This window comes from Molossus molossus, unplaced genomic scaffold (genome assembly GCF_014108415.1).
Source record: "Molossus molossus isolate mMolMol1 unplaced genomic scaffold, mMolMol1.p scaffold_m16_p_20, whole genome shotgun sequence".
NCBI classification, from domain to species: domain Eukaryota; kingdom Metazoa; phylum Chordata; class Mammalia; order Chiroptera; family Molossidae; genus Molossus; species Molossus molossus.
The window spans coordinates 53,873,669-53,891,993 of record NW_023425356.1 but is presented as its reverse complement, the minus strand read 5'-3'; the positions used below and the strand labels follow the sequence as shown (position 1 = coordinate 53,891,993).

General features: G+C 56.2%; 1 protein-coding gene across 1 annotated transcript; it reads right to left on the bottom strand.

Moving 5' to 3' along the window:
• Positions 1–2,753: 2,753 nt before the first annotated feature.
• On the bottom strand, positions 2,754–11,951 carry SH2D1B (SH2 domain containing 1B). The gene is made up of 4 exons (XM_036273490.1): positions 11,781–11,951; positions 6,418–6,481; positions 3,964–4,129; positions 2,754–2,807 (listed from the first exon to the last, which is right to left on the bottom strand). Exons 1-4 carry the CDS (start codon positions 11,912–11,914, stop codon positions 2,770–2,772), a joined length of 402 nt encoding a protein of 133 aa, XP_036129383.1. The 5' UTR covers positions 11,915–11,951; the 3' UTR covers positions 2,754–2,769.
• Between the last annotated feature and the right edge of the window lie 6,374 nt (positions 11,952–18,325).

Here is an 18,325-nt window from a genome sequence, read left to right as displayed (position 1 = left end):
AGGCAAAAAAAATCTTCAGTGACGACGAGGAACACTTCGCAAATGAAAAGACACGGGACGAGATGATGAAACAGTCGTGAAAAGACACCCCCTCAGACAGACGAGGACGGCGAGGACTTGGATCATCCCGGAGCTAAACCCTAATGGGTTAAAGTGGGAGGCTTCTTCCTCTTTGCCTCTGGTAAATCAAATGGATGAAAAATCAGAAAACCTGTAAAAATGCTTGTTTTACATGAGCTACACGTCCGACTGCATTTAGGGGAGGGGAAGAGAAGGAGGCCGAGCACCCGCTCACCGTGATGCTCCGGGGCGTGAAACCCGTCCAAGAACGCAAACTAAAACGTGCGTTTAGAAACAGTCACAAAGGACGAAGCGGTCCTTGGATTGAGGAGGATGTTTCCATGGGCAGCAAAATGACGTTGACCCGAAGAGCAATGAGCTTGTGTTTGGTAGAAAACGGTACGAATGGAAAACAAGGCAGATGAGCTCAGAAAGCGGAAACGTCTGTGACACCGAGAACAACGACCTAAACACAACACTAGACGAGGAAAGATGGACAAGACCCAGAGCTGGCGGTGGAGACGCTGTCAAGATGGACAGAAGGGATCAGGAACAAGGGGAACGAACGAGACACAGACGGAGGGAAACGGCCGTGGTCACAGCAGAAGACCCCGGCCCGTGGGGCTCAGTGGTTGAGCATCGACCCAGCACCAACCAGGAGGTCACCAGTGCGATTCCCGGTCAAGGCACATGCCCAGGCTGTGGGCCTGATCCCCAGTGGGGGGCGTGCGGGAGGCGGCCGATCGATGTTCTCTCTCATCGATGTTTCTCTCTCTCTCCCTCTCCCTTCCTCTCTCTCTAAAGTCAATAAAGGAAAAATACTTTATTTAAAAAGAACAGAAGAGCATTGTGAACCGTGTGCCAGTCACCGAGAAAACAGATACGAAGGTACTTTCCTAGAAAAAACAAGAAATGGCAAAATTGGCAAAATAATGGACTAAACTCATGAGAAGTGAAGGTATTTAAATAGTGGTCAGAAACGTCCGGCCGCCCTCCCCCGGGGCTCAGACTCAGATCTACAAGACGACTGACGCTCGAGGGACAGACCGCCGCACCTGACAACGTGTGGCGGAGAAGGACGCAAGGACCGAGGCTGTGCAACTCGCGTTGTGTGGTTAGTATATTGTGATCTGAGAGTCACAGTTCCATTCAGCGGGTGGATTTAATGCAGAAATAAAGGAGATGCTGGCTCCCTGCACCCCCGGCCCGGTGAAGGCACCAGCTCCATGAGCCCCGCGCCCCTCAGCGGGATGCAGCGCAGGGTCCACGGCAGTGCCCCCGGGACAGGCCGGCCCCCAGCCCCTCGTGCCCAGACCTGGAGCTGTCTGGGCTTCCAACGACCTCAGGGCGTCCTGCCACCAGCACAGCCGTTAGGGGGCTTGCTCGCCGGAGAGGTGCCGACCCCGCCGGGGACCAGGCTGCGTGCAGGCCCAGGCCTGGGCGCTCAGAGGCCGTCAGGACCCGGGAGTCAGCACTGGAAGGTCTTGACCTACAAGTCTCGTTCTAGGGGATTTTGAAATGTGTGATGCTCAGACACACCCCCGCCCTCCAGAGACTGACCACCCTGTCCACACGGACGCAGTCGTCCGGTCTCGAAACCTGCAGGAAGTGTCTGTGCCGAGGGTGGCTGTCCGCGCGGGAGCAGGCCCCTCCTCGGCCCTCACGGAGCGTCCACGACCCAGGGCCACCCCCGGGCAGCCTCCCCTGACCCCACCAGCAGGGCCTCTCCCTCCGCCGGCTGCGTCCTGAATCCACCTCTGTGCTTCTCTACTTGGCGGCAGGACAGTCACCGCGACCCAGGGCTCCGAGCGGCTCGCACCCGGGGCCCAGCCGCAGGCCTGCTCACACTGTCTGGAACCTGGGGCTTCTCTCCTTGGTGCCGTGAGAGAGGCCGGGGGTGAAGTGAGCCCTCTGGTGGCAGATGAGAAAGAGACAGAGCGACGTGGCACGTCCCACGGTCATCAGGGCGCAGAGGTGCAAGGGGGCGGGGCACCGGCTCCTGACACGAGGACGGCGTGGGTGGGATCAGGAACCACACAGGTTCCTACAACCCCCACGTCCGCTCTGCGAAGTCCCTGCTGCTGGGAGTGGGCGCGTCGATGGAACCGGGGAGTCGGAGCAAGTGCTCCTTCTGCCTGGGGCGGGACGTCCCGACCGGACAGAAGACGGGGTCTGCGGCTGGAGGGGCAGGCAGCTGCCGAGGACAGGTTGGCTGGCGAGGCGGGGTCCCCGATGGCGTGTGGGCGTACGTGTCCATCGCTCCAGGACCCGAGTCCACCTGACATGACCAGGCTCGCGGGGAGGCTGGGCCCTGTGTCAGCCATCCCAGACAGAGAGACGAGGACCCGGAGGGAGAGCTGCGTCCCAGGTCACAAGGCCACAGGACAGGCCTCGGGCTCTGACTCGTCTGGGGGAGGCTGGCCCTGCCCGGTGGAAGGAGGTCGACCGGCCGTCTCTGACCAGCAGGGGGACTCGCCCAGTCCCTGTGCCGAGGAAGCGCGCGAGGGAAGGGTTCGAGGCCGCCGTGCGGTGTGCACGGGAGGTGGTGGGTGACCTCTCGGAGGCGGGTGGACAGGACGTCTGCGGCCACCAGACCAGGACAGTCTGGAGTGTCCTCCAGGCTCTGATTTCCAGACGAGCTCGAGGGGAGCAGGAGGGTCGCCGGGGAGAACCACCACCGCATGTCCTCTAAGGACGGTCGTCTCGTCCTCAGGGCAGGACCTTCACGTAGTCACTGTCGCAGTTCTCTGGGGACAAGCAGAGACCAGCATGAAGCCCGGCACCCGGGAGCCGCACCGGCCAAGCCCTCATGGGAGAGGACACCTGTCCCCGGCCCAGAGCAGCCCGACGCCACATCGAAGTGATGTCTGCAAGGACGGGGCTGCCACACGGAGCTCTCCTGGCCAACCTGGGGCCCCTGACCCGTCGGGCTGCGGCAGGAACCCTGGGCGCCCAGAGCGAGGACGTCCTTGTTCCGAGGAGCCCGAGGAGGGGGCGACGCGGCCGGCGAAGGCGTTTCTCACGCGGTCGCCCAGGGTGTGGGCCTCACTGTGCTGACCGCAGCGGCCATGGTGCAGCCCGGTCCTCGGGGAGTCTCTAGGGCTCTCCTCTGGGGCTCTCGGTTACCTTCTCCCTGTGGGAGCAGATCTCCCCACCTACAGGCTGTACAAACACCTGCCCTGGTTTCTAGCTCCGTCCCCTCCGATGCTTTCTTCCCTCTAAGTTCTGGTGGAAAATGGCCACGGGACCACACCTGTGTGGGGGGAGGGGACAGAGGGACAGCGTGGGGGTAGGCTCCTCATTAAGCCGTGCTGAGTCTGGGGGGGCCCGGCGTGTGCGGCAGCCTGAAGGGACCTCGCTGCAGAGAAAGCAGAGTTGTGGGGTGACGGCCGGGTCCCCGGGTTCTCTGTCCTCTGCCTCTCACTGCGGAGGTGACCTCACGTCCCGACAAGAGAGCCTGGGGCTAAGGTGAGCGTCTCAGGAAGTCCACGCTGGGTCCACACCGACTGTGACCAGTTTGTCGTTAGGTGATGGGAGAGGCCTCGGCCTGACTGAGCCCCGGGGTGGCTGACCACCCGTCGGGTGCTTCTGAAATAGCTCGCTCCTGGGCCAGCATAGTGAGCTCTCAGGCTGTGCTACACTCCGGGAGCAGGTGCGCCTCGGGTGGGCTCGGAGCACTTCTCACACTGGGACTTCTGCCTGTGTCTGTCCGTCTGTCCCCAAGCTGTGGGCGGGCTGGGTGTGACATGTCCCAGCTCCATGTGCCCCCCTGCTCCAAGCACCGCCCCCGACAAGCTGGGAGGAGGCCCTGGAAGAGGCGCCTGCGAGCCAACCTTGCAGGAAAGACTGTCTGCCGGCACCAGCAGGCCCCGGGCCCCTTCCAGCCCGTGTGACAGCTCTCACCGTAGTCGTCCTCCAAATCCACCTTCGACCTCCTCCACCTCAGGCAGGGGCTGGTCCTCCTCACTGGGTTCTGAAGGGTGACCACCAGTCCTTGGTTTGGTTTCTTGAAGTTGGAGACCAGTTCCTTTAGGCTGGGAAAAACCTGCTTGGGGGTGCCCTCCACCGTCTGCAACACAAGGAGACCACTGGTCACCGCGCGGCCCCGTGACCTGCCGCACTTCCCCAGCTGTGGTTTTGGGCAGCCGGAGCCGGAGCTGGCAGACTGCAAACGTCAGCACAGGGCTCGGGGCCCCCGGGGACACAGACGCCCCGCCTGCAAGACGCCTGGGACACAGCGACTCTGAGTGACGGGGGTGAGCCGCCCACTGAGGGCCCGCTCGGGCCGCAGTCCTGCGTGAGCCCCGCCGGGGCCACTGTCTGGGGCACCGTCTGTCCACAGGGGAGCTGACGTCGCCCTCGGTGCCTCTGGCGGGCTGGCGCTCGGACTACCCGCGGTGGCCTTCCGACGGGCATTCGAACACGCGCTTGACCCTGTCCGTGGACAGTCTCCAGGGGAGGACACGAGGCAGAGAGGTCCCGATTTAAACTGAAACAGGCCCACAGGACTCGGGCGGCTGTGGACAGCTGTGCTCTGCTCAGCAGCGGAACACCAAGGACAGCTCTCTGAGGTCACCTCACGGTCCGGATTCACAAACAAGTTTGCTTCCTCTGCTCCTGTGTGCTGTGGGGTTCTTTTCTTCTTCTTTTTTTTAATTCTCGCCTGAGGCTATTTTTTCATTGTTTTGTTTTTTTTTTTTAGATAGAATGGAAGGCAGGGAGAGAGAGACATCGATTGGTTGCCTTCTGCACAACCCCCCTGGGGCTGGGGATTGAACCTGCCGTCTAGGTACGTGCTCTGGACCTGGACTCGGACCCACGACCCTTCAGTCCCTGGGCTGACGCTCTAACCACTGGGCACACTGTCCCGGACGGGCTTTCTGGATGCTCACTGTTCTCCAGTGGCCACCAGGGGACCCAGCGGCGTGGGGTCAGAGGTTCTCTGCGGTGCAGCGTGGCTGAGTCCCTAAGGGGGCCAGGCGCCACCTGGCCGGCAGCGTCTCTCAGGGGGGTCAGAGGAGGGGTCACGGCAAGGCACCGGGTCGTCCAGAGCTTCCTGAAGCTCCACAGAGGACGAGTGTCTGAAGGTGTGTTGCTTTTTAGGAAACATTGTGTTTTGAAATAATTTTAAACTTGAAGAAAAGTTGTAAAAATCTTTTTTAAATTTTCATCTCTGTCCTTCACTTACACCCCGAATGTTAAGATTTTACTATATCTGCTTTTTATTCTCTCCGTTGTAAATATATATACAAATACTTTGACATTTTGAGAGTAAGTGTCAGACATGACATCCCTGAAACCTGGACATTTAGTGTTTCTTTTAAAGCAAGGATGTTGCTCGTCCACACGACGACGATGTAAGAGGAGTTCATCCTGAAGCAGTTACTGCTCAGTGACCGACACACCTGTTCCCACTGTGGTCGTCTCAGTGCTGTGCTTTCTCAACAGAAGACAATGTATCTGTGTGTGTCTGTGTGTGTCTGTGTGTGTGTCTGTGTGTGTGTATAGTTGTATGTGTCTGTGTGTGTGTGTGTGTCTGTGCGTGTCTGTGTGCGTCTGTGTGTTTGTGTCTGTGTGTGTGTGTGTGTGTGTCTGTGTGTATAGTTGTGTCTGTGTCTGTGTGTGTGTCTGTGTGTGTGTGTGTCTGTGTGTGTGTGTATAGTTGTGTGTGTCTGTGTGTGTATCTGTGTGTCTATGTGTGTGTCTGTGCGTGTCTGTGTGCGTCTGTGTGTGTGTGTGTGTCTGTGTGTGTGTATAGTTGTATGTGTCTGTGTGTGTGTGTCTGTGTGTGTCTGTGTGTGTCAGTGTGTGTCTGTATGTGTGTGTGTCTGTGTGTGTGTGTCTGTGTGTGTGTGTGTATAGGTGTGTGTGTCTGTGTGTGTGTGTGTGTGGGATCCAGTCTTGGACTCACACAGTGAGCCCTGGATGTGGACACACTGAGAAATCCGCAGTAGGACGTCTGCTCCCCTTGCACAAGTGTCTCAGAACTAGGATCGCAGGGTTGCCGAGAAGTACATTCAGTAGAAGCAAAAAGGTGTATGTGCCGAGCTCTCGGTGAGCCAGAAAAGTGAAAAATCCCCGAGACAGCTTGTTGGTGGCTCTCCCCGCGGAGCCCGACTGCCTCCCCCCCCCTCCCTCCCCACCCCAGTCTCACGAGTCTTCTCATCAACAGTGGTGCGTCCGGCCAGGGAGCCAGCCTGTCTCTACTCTGAAACCCGCCTGGCAGTTCAGAACCGGGACCAAACTCCGGCCTCCCCGTCCCCGTCTGCCCTCACCGCCACGTCCCGCGTCAGGAAGCCCCAGGCCCTCCCCCAGCGTCCGCTGCTGTCGCGGGTGTTCACGCAGCAGCATCCCTACCTGGATCTGGTAGTGTCCGTGCCTCTCCCTGAAGATGCGGTACGTGTACACGAAATGTTTAAACCTGTGGAAAGACGACCGTGTGAGTCAGTGTTTACACGAACAAACTCAGGTACCACCTACCATTGCGTCTTGTGTGCAAATCATGGATCCCAAAAGTGAAGGACCGTGTTCTTTCTTTTTTAAAAAAATCCTAACCTGAGCATATTTTTTTTTTCCATTTATCTTCAGATAGAGTGGGAGGGAGAGAGCGAGAGAGAAACATCAATGTGAGAGAGACACATCGACTGGTCGCCTCCCACAGACCCAACCAGAGCCGGGGACGAACTGTAACCGAGGTACGTGCGCTTGACCGCACTCGAACCCGTGACTCTTCAGTCCACGGGCGGATGCTCTAACCGCTGGGCCAAACTGGCCAGGACCGAAGGCTTGTCTCCAGACCTCATCTGGGGGAACAGGAACGAGACCAAGGCTTGGACGTGGCCGCGTGGGCGGAGCCGAGGGGGAATGAGAGTCCACAGCTTCAGTGGTCCTGGTGGGCTCTCTGGTCTTCACGCAGCTCTAAGTGGATGAAACTCGCAGATGCAGTTTCCTGTGCTGCTCGGGAAACCATGTCGTCGACCCCGTGAGACCGTGGTGTCGCCCTGATTCTCGCTGGCGCAGGGGCCTGGCCGAGCAATTCAGCCAGAATTTAGAAGACAGGCCCAACCGGGCGGCTTGAGTGACAAGAAACAGCCCATGTTCCCTGTGTTCTCTGATCCCAAGACGCCGTCACTGGTGACATCCAGCGCCAGCGTAACAGTGGCTTTCCGGGCCAGGAGGCACATCCGAGTGCCTGTGTCCGCTGTTACCCCGGCAGGTTCCACAGAAACGTCGAAATGGAGAAAAGGACATTGGCCCGAGGTTCAGATGACCTGGCGTCCGTGCCAAAGAATCAAATGACCGGAGTTCGGACGGGATCGGGCAATCAGACACCCCCACTTACAGACTGGAGGACAGGAGGCCGCATTGCTGATCGGAGAACCACTTCCGACTCCAGCCCAGGGCGAGCCAGTGTGTCCCCAGGTCCGCGGCAGCCACGGGTTTCCATGCGTCTCCGTCTGCAACCGGCAGCGCCGAGTCCCAGAGTCGAGAAGAGGCCTCAGTAGTGTGTTTTTGCGGGGGCGTGGTTCACCTCGGGGCCCAAACCAGGCCCCCACGGGCACCTGGCCGACCGTGTGGAAACCCAGACGTCACAGAGCCTGTGTTAGGTTCTCCCACAAGTGACTTCATTTGACCCCAGACACAAACATAAAACCAGAGTGTGACGCCTACAGCTATAAAACCACAGGGGAAAATCTCTGGGAAGTGAGTTAGGCCACTAACTCAGAGCACTAAAGTGACCACCCGTGAAAGAGAAAAACTGGAGCACTAAAGTGACCACCCGTGAAAATCGAGAACCTCTGTTCTCTGAAATATACCAGTAAGCGGATGAAAAGACCAGTCACAAAATGGGAGAAAGTACCTACGAATCACCCGTCTCACCAAGAACTTGCACCGAAAATATGCAAAGAACTATCAAGACTCACTGACAAAATAAACACAAAAATAACCGCGTCGCCGAGGGAGACACATGGGTGGCAAACAAGCCCAGGAACAAATACATCGCGCGTCATCCGCACAGTGTGAGCTAAAACCACAGCGGCAGGCCCCGCACGCTCCTGCACGGGCTGGAATGAGGGGGGCCGGGACCGTGAGCCTCGTGGGGCTCGTCTGCCGGTGGGACTGCATCCCCTTGGGGAACAGTGTGGCCATTTTGTAAAAACATTAAACCCGCCCTGCACACGTGGCTCGCGTGGGGGAAATGGGAACATGGCCACAGACGGGGCCCCAGATGTGTCTGTAGCAGCTTCAGTGAAGGCTGAGTGAGGAAACAATGTAACACTGGGAAGGCCCTGCTTTTACAACCAGGAGGCTGTAGGTCTACCCTGAAGGCTGAGTGAGGAAACATTGTAACACTGGGAAGGCCCTGCTTTTACAACGTCTACCCTGATGCAGAATCATACTGAACGGAAGCTGTAATTGAAAATAAAAATATACATAAAAAAATGTGACTTGGCCCAGCTGGTGTGGCTCAGTGGATGGAGTGTGTCCCATGGACTGAGAGGTCCCGGTCGGATTCCCAGTCGGGGCACATGCCTGGGTTGCAGATCCCACCCACAGTAGGGGGCGTGCAGGAGGCAGTCGATCGATGTTTCTGTCTCACATGGATGTTTCTATTTCTTTTTTTTTTTCCTCACCCGAGGATATTTTTCCAGTTTTTGTACAGATAGAGCAGGAGGGAGAGAGAGGAAGGGAGAGAGAGTGAGAAACATCGACGTGAAGGGACACATCGAGTGGCTGCCACCCGCACGACCAACCAGGGCCGGGGACAAACTGCAACCGAAGTACGTGCCCTTAGTGGGAACCGAACCCGGGTCTCTCCGGACCGCAGGCCGACGCTCTAACCGCTGAGCCAAACTGGCCAGGGCGGATGTTTCTATTTCTCTCTCCCTTCCCCTCTCTCTAAAAAAACAATAAAAACATATTTTAAAAATTGTGACTTTGCCCTAAAATGAAATACTGCTCAGCAAGAAAGAAGGACCTTTGATGCATCGACCACGTTGTGAAGGCAGAAAAGAAGGCCAGAAAGAGATGACGGTGGCCTGGGGCAGGAGGGGTCGCATAGAGCCCCAGGGAAGTTCGGGGTCCCCACGGTCTTGGCCGCGGCGATGTTTTCAGGGGTGCATACCAATGCCCAAATCATCACACTGCACACTTGGTATGTCATGTCCCGACTCCTCGGCACAGCTGTCAAGATCATTCGGGAACGGGTTATTTGTGCTCTGCTGTGTAAACCAAGTTTCAGTTTGTGGTTGGTCTTTGGTGTCAGAGAAAAATGTGTCCTGTATTTGATGCTGTGTTAGGTCCCCAGTCAATACTCGGCGTGTTGAAATGTCTGTGTTTTCGGTCCTCCTGGGGGAAAGGTCAACTCATTTACGATGTGAAAAACATACAGGCCTTTTAAGAGCCGTTTTTAAACCTCTGCATCAGGTCTTCAGTTGAGATCAGAAAGGTCAGAATACAGGACTTCTCAGGTCCCCTTTCCGATGGGTTAGAGGGTGCACGGTGGTTACAGGCCTCAGTGCATGACTGGCCCACATGTCGCCACTGGTCTCAGGCTGTGACCAGGCTTGTGGGGAAAGTTGTTCGTGATTCAAGTTTTATTTTTATTTTAATCGAACTTGAAAGATCAGCAGAAGGAAATGGAGCTGTTCTCTCCATGGCAACAGCTGCGTCTGCCTGTCTCTGCTGTGGCGGCGCCCACGTCAGTGGGCAGTGAGCCGTCCGAGAGCGTGGGCTTGGCCTCGTCGCCGATGTTCACAGCAGGGCCACAAGTTTGTGTTGCGTGAGTGGGTCAGGGTGTGATATTAACCGTCTCGGATATTATCCCGAGGACGGAGCTGGGCGAACTCTCAAAGACGTACGTGCAATGCTAGTAGTCTGCAGTCGCACAGGGCCCATTGGACCAGACTGGAAATGGGCTAGATGCATGATTGTATGTGTAAGTTCGGCTGTGAAGGACTTGGCGCTGGCTGTCCCGGAGGGGGAGGCCGTCCTGCGTGGGGGCTGCGTTCGCCGTGCATGGGAGGTCTGCGGAGACGGCACCGACGCACAGGAACCGTGATTTCCGAGCGGCGCGTCTGAGATCGCTTCTGCTTTCTTTTTTTATACCTCTCTCCAGCCCTGGCCGGTCTGACTCAGCAGTAGAGCGTCGGCCCGTGGACCAATGAGTTGAGGGTTTGCTCCCAGGCAAGGGCATGTACCTGGGTCGTGGTTCGTCCCCGGCCCTGGTTGGGTTGTGCAGGAGGCAACCAGTCGATGTGTCCTTCTCACGTAGATGTTTCTCTCTCTCCCCCTCCCTCCCTCCCACTCTATCTGAAGATAAATATAAAAATATCCTCAGGTGAGGAATAAAACATATACCTCTCCCCAGATTTGATTTTTCAGAAACAACAAAAAAGGTGGATTTTTTTTCCTTCCTGGACTCGAGTCTTCCCAAAGATCTCAGAATCTGAGAAGTGACTCTCCCGGCCTGGTCTCCTTGGCAAGACCCCGCCGGGGCTCAGGCTCCCCTCCCCGTGGCTGTAGAAAGACTCCCCACCCGTCACACCTGGACCCCATCCCAGGCGCCGTCTCCCTCTGACCCGCTGACCACAGGCAGACCAGCCCCCACATCTGGCCACAGGACAGTGCGGGGCACGCGGGGGTCTCTGGGTCTCTATCGGGCTGTGCAATCAGGTACATTTCCTGTCTGTGCCACCTCAGGCCAGCTCTCTTGCCAACTTCCTGCCTGTATTGCTGGCCTTCCCCATACTCTGACTTGGGCAGGACCAGCACAGAAGCTGCCATGGTGCTGCTCCAACACAGCGAAGAAGATGGGAATGCAGAGGGCAGAGTCTGCCGTCGGGGCCCCCTGCCTGTCTACGGTCCCCTGCTCGGGCACTTTGGGGTCCAGGGCGACCCCGTGATCACAGTCAGTGGAACTGGGGGCGTTGGTAAGAGAGGGAACAGAACGTGCTATGAGTTGGGTTGGGACAGGTTATCTAATAAGAAGCTCCAGTTCTTTCCCTGCAAAACAGGAATAATGTCACCTGCTGTAGGTGGTTTTAATGCCTATGAGCAGGAGAAAAGACTGAGTGATCTCTCCAAAGAGGAGGGTGCTCAGCGACACCAGATTCCCGCTCGTTTCCGCACGGATTGCTTTCTCGGCGGCCGGGACGAGGCCCCTGCCAGGGCGGCTCTCGGGCTCTGGCCTGGCGTGTCCCGCGAGCTCAGACCCCTGGGCAGTCCCAGGTGGGCGGTAGCAGGAGCAGGTCCTGGAGGAGCCCAGGCCCTGACCCTTCATCCATCAGATGCCGCCTCGATCGGCCACGGCGGCTGGGGGGCCGCGGTCTGTGAAGCCCTTCGCAGAGCTAACAAGATCCAACGTATGTTACACTTGAAGCGCTGTGAGCGGAGCCAGCAGGTACACGTACAAACTCGGTCTCCCAGACAGACTTCCACAGCGAACAAACGCACTCTGCAGCGGAGGACCTCTGCCGGCGCCCCCCGCCCCCCCCTGCTCCCTGCAGCCTGCCCCTTGTCACCCCGGCACCTGGCCCGTGGGCCTTCCCACCAGGACGGGCAGGGGGGCGTGGACGCTCGTCCCCGCGTCTCCCCGCTGGCTCCGCTCTGCCCGCTCTGCTCACTTCCCTGCAGAGTCGGCGTGAAAGGCGGGTTCCCTGCCCCTTGACTACGGTTCCCGGAGTCGCCACACGGTCTCAGTGTGGGGGGCTACTCACGAGACGCAGAGGCACAGCACCCCGGGCATGGACTCGCTGTCCCGCAGCAGGAAGTTGCCGTCCACGCCGTCGGAGAGCAGCAGCCTCTCGCAGTCGACCTTGGACAGAGGGCCGTGGTACCAGGGCACATCCATGCCGCCGTGTGCCCTCCCGGGAGAGCTGCAGGACAGTGCTGATGGGCGGGAGAGGCACTGTCACCGGGCTGGGCTCAGTCTCACGAAATGCAGGAAATGAGAAGGGTGGGGTGCTAAGTGACCCACACTTCAGCCAATAGACGCCCGGGTGTGATTCACAGAAGGCTTTCTGCTGCCTTCGGCTCCCCTTCTGCTGAAACGACCCTGGTTGTGCATGCTCAGCCCGGAGCCGGTGCTCAGAGTGTCAGGGTGCTCGCTGAACCCCGATATGTCCAGACAGAATGGAACGGCTGGAAGGGTAGGACTTCCACGGGTCAAATGGCACGAAGAACAGAAAGCATCCAAGGGGATCTAAAGCTACTGGACTGTGGGGTGGGGGCACCCCATTCCCTGGACAAGGCTCCTGGCCTCTGGTCAACAAGGCCGCGGGAACATCCTGAGCATCACACTTTGGGGGAGGCAGGGGTGCAGTGGAGAAACGGGGTGTGCAAGTCCGTGCAGGGAGGCTTTTCATGTGGAAGGAAAGAGGATGCTGGTTGGGTTTGAAGACCTTCAGGTCCTTTGAGGTCCCTGCCCTGGAGACAGCAGCGATGTGTCCCCATAAAGAAAGACTGAGAAACATCGATCCAGCCAGAGACACTTAACCTGCCGGACAGCCCGGCATCGGAGACAGAATCGCCCCTTTTGTCCTGCTGAAGCCTTTTCTGCTTCGACCAGCTGACACTCCTGAGAAAGGGGGCGTCTGCCGTCTGAGGGTCAGAGGTAGCCCCACAGTAATGTTGAAGGCCCTTCACCGGCTGTGTGAGATGTGACCGCTGCGGCCTTGGGTAAGGGTACAGCCTACAGGCTTCCCTTCTGCAAAATGATCGCCTCCCCAGCATCAGCTCACGCCGCCGTCTGCAGTCACTTCTCTTTCGTGGTGAGAACATTTAAGATCCACCCTGGCGCCCTGGCCAGTTTGGCTCAGCGGTCGGAGCATTGGCCTGCGGACCAGAGAGTCCCCAGTTCGGTTCCCGCTAGGGGCATGTACCAAAAAAAAAAAAAAAAGAGATCCACCCTGGCTGTGAATAATACAGGATCGTGAACTATGCCGCCGGGCTGCCCATCAGACCCCAGAACTTACTCATCTTCAAATCGGGAGCTCTTACTATTTCCTCCACGGCCTTCGAGCCACCGAATCACCCTCCGTGTTATCTGTTAATCAATTAGTCATTCTTTTCAAACACATCAGCCACGTAAGCGTATCTATAATCCGAGGTCAGCTGGTATAAACTGTGATTTCTCTCCCGTTCAGCTGCCTCACTCAAATATCCGTAGGGGCCGTTCCACACCTCAGACAGGAGTCCACGCCGACAGGGCCATGCGCTCTGAGCACTTACTGCTTCTCTGGGGACCTTCTTCAAGGACAGGACCCCAGCGGCTCCTGGCTGTGGCCTGCCACCTGGGACCCGGGCCTGGCCAGGAGCCTCCTTGCTGTGCGCTCTGCTGCTCTGGGAACGTCCCCTGCTCTGTGGTCGGAGGCGTGGACGGTAACTCAGTGACGGTCATCGAGAGAGAGGCTTTTAGCCCTGGCCGGTTTGGCTCAGCGGTTAGAGCGTCCGCCTGCGGTCCAGAGAGACCCGGGTTCGGTTCCCGCTAAGGGCATGTACCTCGGTTGCAGTTTGTCCCCAGCCCTGGTTGGTCGTGCGGGTGGCAGCCACTCGATGTGTCCCTTTCACGTCAATGTTTCTCTCTCCCACTCTATCTGAACAAAAAATGGAAAAATGTCCTCGAGTGAGGATTAAAAGAGAGAGAGAGAGAGAGAGAGAGAGAGAGAGAGAGAGAGAGAGATGTGCTCAAATCCCAGCCGCTCTGGGGAAGTCGCTAATTCCTCGGGGATCGCGGCAGCTGAGGAGAGAGTTTTTAAGGGTGAAAGAGGAGACTGAGCACCAAGCCTGGGGTGAGGCTGTTTTCGGAGTTAGGGAGGGTCACGGGGTCCTGCTCGCCTGTGCAGGACCAGGGCTTCCTGTCTTTTCGTCCTGTTTCCGACCCCACTCCCTCCTCCTCTCTCGCTGTGAGACGCTGCGGATTCAGTCCACACTGAGGTAACAACGCTCTCCTGTCACATGGTAAAAATGGGAAGTTTGAAAACAACCGGGCTTGGCCATGCTGGGGTGAAACAGAGAAACATCTCGTATGTGGTTGGCTGGCTGGTTGATTTCTATGGCCACAGAGGGAAGTCTCGCGTCCCCAGCAGACTGGCACAGCCTTTACCCGCCTATAGGACCTCTCGGTTCCCTTTTCTGATACCTACTGAAATCAGTCCTCATGGAAGAGACAGGTGGCACCTGTTTGAGACGGAGCTTCCCAAGGGAGAGACCAGGCTGTATCACCTGAACCCACCCACCAGCCTCGGCAGGTCTCAGGTGGGGACCAGCGGACGGTGACTGCCTGCCAGCCAGCAGCCGGGACACCGAGCACCCGTGACGTGGATTTTCAAAGACCTTGAACCTGAATGAAGCCCTTCTAACCCACTTCTCTTGGTGGGACCGTCATGGGGAAGCAGGCAGACAATGCCAGGGGTGGGCATTCGACGGGGACAAGTAAGATGGTTTCTTCGTAGGTCAACGCCGTGAAAACTGTTGTCATTGGGAGCAGCGACGAGGCTCTTGGGGGATCCTGGTTTGAAAAAAAACAAATACAAAAAAATGTCCCGCCGCTGGGGACTTTAGATATTGACCGTATTGGACAGTATCGAGGGATTCTCGTGGTTCTGTGGGGCTGGGACAGCCCTGTGCTATGCGGGTGATGGCCTGGGTGTCCCTCGTGTCACTCTCTCTGGTCTTGGATGTGTTTAAGGTTTTTCATGGTAAAAACAAGCAAACGAGCCCTGGCCGGTTTGGCTCAGTGGTTAGAGCATCGGCCTGCGGTCCAGAGAGACCCGGGTTCGGTTCCCGCTAAGGGCACGTACTTCGGTTGCAGTTTGTCCCCGGCCCTGGTTGGTCGTGCGAGTGGCAGCCACTCGATGTGTCCCTTTCACATCGATGTTTCTCTCTCTCTCTCCCTTCCTCTCTCTCCCTCCCACTCTATCCGTACAAAAAATGGAAAAATATCCTCGGATGAGGATAAAAAAACAAAAACAAAAAAAAACAACAACAAGCAAACGAAAACCCTCCCACTCTTGGGTTACTCTGAGCCCATGTCGCCTGGGACAAGACACAGAAACGCGTTCTCTCCCACAGGGGCCTCGTTCTCGTGCGTGGAAACCCCAGCCTGGTGCCCTGGCTGGGCCAAGGGCAGGCCCCTCACCCGAGACGGGCACATCAGGGACCCCTCCCGAGGAATGCGAAGAAAATGAATGAAGAGGAGAGAGGCGTGAGCACTGGGACGGGAGGGAGGAAGTACACGGAAAAGACTTCTAGGAATGGCTGTGTAGCAGGTGCATTTTCTGTGTTGGGAACTGGTGGCCGTAGCGCCCCCCCTCCCCCCCCCGCAGCCAGAAAAGAGGAATTTTTCACAAAATGAAGAAGGAAGTTGACTCATGAGGAGAAGCGGTCCTAAGACAGTCCTACAGAATGGAAGAAGCAACACAAACCACACATCTGGTAAGGGGTTAATTTACAAATATTAAAAAACTCATACAACTCAATAGCAGAAAAGGAAAAACAAAAACAAAAACACAAACCCAAAACAATCCGATTAAAAAAAGGGCCAGGGGTCTGAGTAGACACGTTTCCATAAAGACATCTGCAGGTGGCCAACAAGGACATGGGAAGATGCTCGTGCCGCTAGTCATCAGGGAGATGCAAATCAAAACCACCATGAGCTCTCGCCTCACACTTGTCAGAATAATTATCAGCAAGACAAGAAGTTGTAAATGCTGGCAAGGATGTGTAGAAAGGGGAACCCTCATGGGAAAATACATTGGTGCTGCCTCTTTTAAAGAAGTAGGACTTCTTTAAAAAAAAAAAAATTAAAAACAGAACTGCCACTTGATGTAGAAGTTTCACTTCTGGGTATTGATTGGAGGAAATAAAAACCACTAATTTAAAAAAGTAGGTGCAATCCTGTGTTTGCTGCAGTTTTGTTTACAACAGCCAAGAAGTGGAAGTAACTTAAGTGCCCATCACCAGACAGAGATGTGGCACATGCGTACATACAATGGGATATTATTCAGCCAGAAGGAGGAGGAAATCCTGCCATTTTTAGCAGGCTGGAACTTGAGGGCATCATGCTAAGTGAAGTAAGCCAGACAGAGTAAGACAAATAGGATAGGACCTCACTTATATGGAGATTTAAAAAGAAACAAAAACAACCAAACTCAGAGAAAGAGATCAGACCTATGGGTGCCAGGCTGGGTGGGGGATCTGGAGGAAGGGGTCAAGGCTACAAACGTTCGGTTATAAGGTAAGTACCAGACTGTAGCTAACAACGCTGTGTGTTGTAGGAAAGTCCAGAGCGTAGATCCTAAACGTTCTCGGCAGAAGAAAATGTTTTGATCTTTTGCTTGTATCTCTACAAGAGGACGGGTGTGAACAAAACTTGTGGTCATCGTTTCACACTGGTGTGGGTTTTAATTTCCTGGACCCAGTGGCTATTCGTCATTTTAATACATGTCCCTTTGTCACAGCTAGCTGGTGTTTGGCTTTCTATCTTCCACCAAAGGTGTCAGGTGAATCCAGGCTCACATGCAACATTCTGTCATGAAAGTCCAAGGGCGCATGAGGCCAACTACCAGTTCGGTGCCTACAGGACTGAGTCCTGCAGAACCTGGCCCGAGGCCGAGTGCAGGGCCTCCCATGCTTTCCTCCTGTCTTATTTCAGGAGACAGCGGTGTCCCTCCTCTAACAGCTCACCCATCGCGGCGCATCATCCGCTGAGCGTACTCTTGGGTGACACGCCGATGCTAACGGCAGAACTGGCGGTGGGAGAGGTGGTGTGGGGCACCGGTCAGCACAGCCACACCACGTAGACCTGACGCCGGTGCTTACGCATGCCTGCTTTCATGGGAGTAGAAAGATGCTCGTGATACGCTGTTGTTATAAAAGGCTGCAGATCAGCCAATCAGATGGTCCCATCTGTCACGGGTGTGTGGTGGTGTGTGTCTGTGAATGTGCAATGCACATGTGTATATGTAAATGCGTGGAGACGAGTCTAGAAAGAATTTTGCTGAAATGTTAATGAGGCTCATTTACGAAGGGCGAGAGTTAAAGGGTTTCTGTTTTCTTCTGTCCGCCTTTGTATTTTGTTTAACTTTTCAACAATGAACGTGTATAAAATGTACGTTGTCTTTTTTTTAGACTATAGAGACTTTCCACAAACCTCTTGGACTTTGTCATTGATTTCTTCAACTGACACTGTCCTCCTTGGCGAGACCCCGCAGGAGGCCGGGGCTCAGGCTCCCCTCCCCGTGGCTGTAGAAAGACCCCCACCCGTCACACCTGGACCCCATCCCAGGCTCCGTCTCCCTCTGACCCGCTGACCACAGGCAGACCAGCCCCCACATCTGGCCCCAGGAAGCCACAGGACAGTGCGGGGCATGCGGGGGTCTCTGGGTCTCTATCGGGCTGTGCAATCAGGTACATTTCCTGTCTGTGTCACCACAGGCCAGCTCTCCCGCTGACTTCCTGCCTGTATTGCTGGCCTTCCCCATACTCTTACTTGGGTCGGAACCAGCACAGAAGCTGCCATGGTGCTGCTCCAACACAGCGAAGATGGGAATGCAGAGGGCAGAGTCTGCCGTTGGGGCCTCCTGCCTGTCTGTGGTCCCCTGCTCAGGCACTTTGGGGTCCAGGGCGACCCCGTGAACACAGTCAGTGGAACTGGGGATGTTGTTAAGAGAGGGAACAGAACATGCTGAGTTGGGTTGGGACAGGTTATCTAATAAAAAGCTCCAGTTCCTTCCATACAAAATAGGGATTATATCACCTACTGCAAATGGCCTTGCAAGGATACCTGGGGTGGACCACCTGCTTTGGGGAAGCTGGCTGTCTGTGGAGAAGTCCGCGTGGTGAGGACCAAGGCTTCCCACCACGGCGATGCGAGGTGCTATCCCGGAAGCCCTCTGACTGCAGCTCTGGCTGAAATCTTGACGGTAAAGTCGTGAGAGTCCCCTAAGCCAGAACCACCCATCGAGCCCCTTCTGTGTGACAAGAGTGTTGTTTTAAGTTGCAGATTTTGGGAGAAATTTGTTATGTAGCAACAAAAAACTATCCACTAGAAAGGAATAATTAATGCCTGCAAAACATAATGTTATTATACGATTGTTTTGCAGAACGGCTGTATATACTTATGCTCCAAAGAGCACCTGACTCACCACACCCATAACAACACACGGCATCACTGACATTTATTTCCAAAAGCCGAGGCTCTCAAGAGGTTAGGACAGCCCTGGCCGGTTTGGCTCAGCGGTTAGAGCGTCGGCCCGTGCTC